Genomic DNA, 6,159 nt, shown 5'->3' on the forward strand with positions numbered 1-6,159 from the left:
GGCCAGGCATGGTGGAGCACACCTTTAATCCTGCCAGCAGAGGCAGGCGGATCTCTGTGAGTTCAAGGCCAGCCTGGTCTACATAGTGAGTTCCAGGACAGCTGGGGCTACAAGGAGACCCTGTCTCAAAAAGACCAAAAAAAAAAAAAAAATCTTGGGGGCTGGAGAGATGTCTCAGTGGTTAAGAGCACTGACTTTTCTTACAGAAAGACCCAGGTTTGAATCCCAGCACTCAAATGGTAGCTAACAACCATCCATAACTACAGTTCCAGGGGATCAGATGCTCTCCTCTGTCCTCTGTGGGCATTGTGCAGCATGAGTGCACTTAAGAAAGAGAATTTACTGTTTGTGAAAATGTAAATTTATACAGTCATTGTGATGGCCAATTTTGTTGCATGGATTTAGAACCAGCTAGAAGACACACCTCTGAGTATATCTGTGAGAACCTATCAGGAGAGGCTTAACTGAGGTGGAATGTGGGTGACATCAACACATGAACTGAAGGCCCTGACTGAATATAAAGGGGGAAAGGCGTCAGCAAGCCCAGCACTAGCATTCGTGTCTCTCTGCTTCCTGATTATGGATGCAATGTGACCAGCTGTGTCCAGGACTTCTCTGTACCAATGAACTGTTCCAGCCAAAATAAACCCTTCCTTCCTCAGTTGTCTTTTTCAGTCACAGCAATCAGAACAGACATTATGGAAAACAGTATAAAGATTCCTTTAAAAAAATCAAAAATAGGTTTACATGATACAGCAAATCCTACTATCTGGGTATATATCCAAAGTAAAGTTGTCACTATCAGGAGGGGCTTATCTGAATTCCTGTGCACATAGCAACATTGCTTAATAGCCGAAACACAGAAATATTTTAAGGGTCCACTGATATGGAAGTATGGGGTATCACATGGTGACACCTGAATGAAAACAGTCTGACTCTTAGCATCCATTTTAGCCAAGAGGGAACCCAAACTGCCCTGAGGAACGGTTCCTTCAGAATTCTTTCAGAACTGTGCTCGGGAACAATGGCCTTCCCAACACTTTATTGAAACAGTATATCCAGCGTGAAATGGGGAAGGAAAGCAAACTCTTATCTTAGAAGAATTTTGCCCATTTTGACCTCCACTGACCTAGAACAGCACCCATAAGCACAATTCACCAATTTAACCCCACCTATTGTTTGCAGCACAAATGAAATCATCTGTGGTTTCCAGTGAACATCCACTGCTTGCAGTGCTTGCTTGAGATGCAAAACACAATCACACATTGTTCTGGTTCTAGGGCAAGGCAGGGTCATGAGATTAAAGACACAGGTCACAAGAGGAGCTTAAGGACTTGCAAGCTTGTTTTCCATTATAAGCAAGCTGAGGAAGGGTTAGATGGTCTCAAAACATAAAATTTATCTATTGGTTGCAAGGTTAGGTAAAAGTCATTTGTCTGGAGCATGTCCACATTATAAAAGTCATTTCCACATATTGATGAATGAATGGATAAAGAACATGAGGGAATGGAGTGTTAGCCTTTACAAGAGCAATCTGGCCCTGTGTGACAGCACGGAAGAACACAGAGGGTGTTATATTAGGTGACACTAGACAAATACTACATGATTTCACTTATGTGTGGGATCTAACAAATCAAACTCACACAAACACAGAGTAGAAATGGTGGTTAGCAGGAGCAATGGTGTGTGGGAAAGTGTTAGGTAAAGGGTGGGAACTCCTGATCAGAAGTTCTGAAGACTCGTGCAAGTATTGGGACTACAGATAATAAGATTGTGTTCTCAAATTTGGCTAAGAAAGGGAGTTGGAGAGATGGCTCAGCAGTTAAGAGAACTGGCAGTTCTTGCAAAGGACCCAGGTTTGATTCCCAGCACCCACACGGCAGCTAACAACCATCTGTAACTCCAGTTCCAGGGGATGTGAAGTCCTTTTCTGACCTCTGTGGGCATTGGACAACACATGTGCACTTACATACATGCAGGCAATATACTCATACACATGAAATAAAAATAATACATCATATATATTTTGGTCTTTTTGAAACAGGGTCTCCCTGTAGCCCCCACCTGGCCTGGAACTCACTATGCAGACCAGGCTGGCCTTGAACTCACAGAGATTCACCTGCCTCTGCTTCCCAAGTGCTGAGACTACAGGTGTTTGCCACCACACCCAGCCATAAAATATTTTTAAAAATTGGTTAAGAAAGTAGACCTCAAGTGTTCTCCACATACATATGCATTTACACACAGTCACATGTATAGACATATACACACAGAAGCACATACAAATACATACAAATATACACATGCACACACAGACACATAAACATACCCACACATAGACACATACACACAGAAGCACACACATACATAAGCAGAAACATATACACACAAACGCCCATATACATACAAACACATATATACATGCATGCATATATACAAACATACAGACCCACATATGCACACACACAGAAACATATACATGTATATGCATGCACACAAACACACACATACATTCACACAGACTCATACATACACACATACACAGTTATGTGGAATGATTGATATGTTCATGAGCTCTATCATAGTAATCATGAACATGTTATCAAAAACCCCTGTTGCAGAGGCTGGAGAGATGGCTCAGTGATTAAGAACACCAACTGTTCTTGCAGAAGACCCAGGTTCAAATCCCAGCACCCACATGGCAGCTAACAAGTGTCCGTAACCCCAGTCCTAGGGGATCTGACAGTCTCTTTTGTCCTCTGCGGGCATTGCACTTACCTACATACAAGCAATACACGCATACACATAAAATAAAAATAATAAATAAAATATTTTTAAAAACAAACAAAACCCCGTTGCACAGTCTAAACACATGCTGCGCTTGCCCATCATACCTCACAGGGGAGAACTGGAAAGGGCTGTGCTTGGAGGAACTGACCATGTACCAACCTTTGCCATCTGCAGCCTCTTGGGAGCCAGCATGGTAGGGACTGTAGACAGAGCTTTTCATCAGTGGCATCCTAAAGAGAGCCAGTGGGAGAAAACATTACGGGTTATGGGTTGATCAATCGTGTGGAGCCTATGGACTTACAGGGATTTTTACTCATCTTTCGTTTGGTTTCCTAAACTTTCTTCACTTCTTTATCCACGCTCCCGACCTTCCCCTCACACAGCCATTAAATCAACCCAAGTTGAAAGTTGGCACCATCTTTAGGCATTGTTTGCCCTCTGATTTGTCATAAAAGGATAACATTTCTCTGTGAGTTCAAGGCCAGCCTGGTCTACATAGTGAGTTCCAGGACAGCTGGGGCTACAGGGAGACCCTGTCTCAAAAAGCCAAAAAAAAAGGGGGGGGGTAACATTTTCATCTTCTCTGCATGAAAAGCTCAAACATTAAGTTCATAATTATTTCAACAGGATTTATGAGTGTTTCTCTAGGGAGTTGCTTTCAAAATAAGATAAGTGCTGTGCATGGACTAGGAACGATTACAGTAACTATACTGGCTTCTAAGTAAAACCAAATGACGATGGGGTATCATGGGGCCTCACAGATGTGTCTGTCCTTTGAAACACATCTGTGCCTCAGTTTCCCCAAATCCTGTCCTCAGTTTTCTATCCCTTCCCAGCAAGCTGGGGCTTATGAGGAAGGACGAGACATTCTTCCTGAGATGGACAACAGTGCTGATTCCTAGAGTGGTAATTCACTTTGTGGTCTCCGGTGAAGGAGGGAGGGTCTTCAAACCCCAGGACCTGGAATTGTAGCAAGGATGAGGGAGAGAATTGATGTCAGCCCTAAAAGCGCTAATCTGCTCCTACTGCCATGTACTCAGACCACAGCTGGCCCCACTCACCCTGCAGACAGGGCCTGAAGGCCCACCCTCATCTTTCTCCTGTCCCAGGGTAGCAATCATCTAAATCATCTGAATCATCTGAGGGTGTTAGTTCTTCAAGAGTAGTTTCTGAGTCCAGCCTCTCGTGATTCTCTTTCAGTAGGTTTGGGGTAGATGCTTCTGATAGAGGCAGTGAGCTGGTTTCCTGACTGCTTTTCTTCTTATACTGTATCTATATATCTATATCTGTATCTATTTATGTGTGTCTATGTGTATATGCATATTTACATTATTACATATATATATCACCAAACACTATGGGTAATTTTTTAAAAACCCATGGGCTGTGTTTTAAAAACACTGTATAACTAGAATTATATAGTATGTATTGTTTTCCTAGCTCAGAAGCCTAGCTTGGTTACAGTCATTGCTATATGCTAGCATATAGCATTCCGGCTGTATGATCAGCATATTGTCTACCCAACAGCTGTAGATGAATGTAACTGGCCCCTGTCACAGTTTCCACATCTGTGGATTTTACCACCTTTAGATCAGTAATATTCTGAAAAAAATCATGGACATGTACACAATTTTTCTTGTCATTATCCCCTAAGCAATATTGAACAGCATTTATAAGTAACCTAGAGAATAGTTACAATGCTCAAGAAAGCCCATTGTGGTGGTGTACACCATTAATCCCATTGCCCAGGCTGACAGAGGCAGGTGAATCTCCTTGAGTTCAAGGTCAGCCTGGTAATATAGCAATTCCAGGCTAAGCAGGTGTAACCCAGAAGTTTCTCCTACCACTATGTCAAGTTGAAGTCCCACCTCTTTCCCATGCTCTGCAGAAGGGGCGGGGCTAAGAATATATAAGCCTGGAAAGGCACTAGGCAGGTCTCTCATCATTTTGTGTGGCTGTCAGATAGCCACAGGATTTGTTTGGGTGTGGGCTTTCCAGCACAGTGGCGAATGGGGTAGTCGCCATTTTGGAACCGAGCGTGGAGACCAGAGGCGGGATGGCCCACGTCTCAAATATGAGAAAGGAAAAAGCCTATGAGAGTTCGCGTGTTTGTGAGTGAGCCTCTAAACTTTGTTGGCAAGCCCAAGGAAATATTCTTACTTGCTAACTGTAATTTAAGAGGAATATTGTGATGGTTTAGTTGCTGCCTGGGTCTGGGGTGTCAGGGGGATGATGTTCTGTGCAGCAGCAGGGCTACATAAAACAAAACAAAACAAAACAAAACAAAACAAACACCACAAGAGGATACTCACAGGTTACATGCAAATACTACTGTATTCCATAGCTGCAGTTTGGGTGTCCTCGGGTTGCGGCATCTTGCAGGGCTCCAAGAACGAACCGCTCAGCAGACTGAGAGGCAGATATCACATTTATTTATGTTTGGCTTGTGGGGTTTTTTGGGTTTTTTTGCCTTATTATAAAACATGCTGTTGGGAACATTTTTGTATATGTCTTTTGATGTGTGTGCAAAAATGCATTTCAGATGAGCATATACTGAGTTGAAGGACAGCATGCATCAATGTTTTGTGTATGTCCCTTGATGTGTGTGTAAAAATGCATATTCAATCCCAGCACTCGGGAGGCAGAGGCAGGTGGATCTCTGTGAGCTCAAGGCCAGCCTGGTCTACATAGTGAGTTCCAGGACAGCTGGGGCTACAGGGAGACCCTGTCTCAAAAAGACCGAAAAAAAAAAAAAAAGCATATTCAGGGGCTGGAGAGATGGCTCAGCAGTAAAGAGCACTGACCTTGCAAAAGACCTAGATTCAAATTCCAGCACTCACGTGGTTAACAACTGTCCATAACTCCAGTTTCAGGGGACCCAACACCCTCTGTCCTCCAAAGACACCACACAACATGGGTTTACTTACACACATGCAGGCATAACAATCGTACACATAAAATAAAAATAAAAAATAAAAATAAATGCATATTCAGATGGGCATATGCTGAGTTGAAGAACAACATCAATGTTAGAACACCCGCTGCTTTCATGGTTTTTATTTTATTTTGTTTTGTTTTTTGAGATAGGGTCTCTCTGTAGCCCCAGCTGGCCTGGAACTCACTCTGTAGACCAGGCTAGCTTCAAACTCAGAGATCCACCTGCCTTTGCCTCCCAAATGCTGGGATTAAAGATATGCACCATCACACCTGACATCAAGCTGCTTTCTTTGTTTTCTCTTATGGCATAGATCTTTATTAACGTTAATTTTTTAAAATTATTTATTTAATAACCACATACTTAGAAGAAGCATTTCATTACAACAGCATTGACATATTCAATAACAATTTCCAGAGCTAAGATGCATCTCT

The 6,159-nt window shown here is 42.7% G+C and overlaps 1 protein-coding gene across 1 annotated transcript in view; it reads right to left on the reverse strand.

Moving 5' to 3' along the window:
• CUNH4orf51 (chromosome unknown C4orf51 homolog) overlaps positions 1-6,159 on the reverse strand; it is a 51,568-nt gene that overhangs the window by 32,018 nt on the left and 13,391 nt on the right. The window contains 1 exon segment of the mRNA XM_008827491.1: positions 2,950-3,020. Coding sequence (XP_008825713.1) covers positions 2,950-3,020 — 71 coding nt within the window.

Source organism: Nannospalax galili, unplaced genomic scaffold (genome assembly GCF_000622305.1).
Source record: "Nannospalax galili isolate Female #2095 unplaced genomic scaffold, S.galili_v1.0 scaffold1272, whole genome shotgun sequence".
In the NCBI taxonomy this organism is placed as follows: domain Eukaryota; kingdom Metazoa; phylum Chordata; class Mammalia; order Rodentia; family Spalacidae; genus Nannospalax; species Nannospalax galili.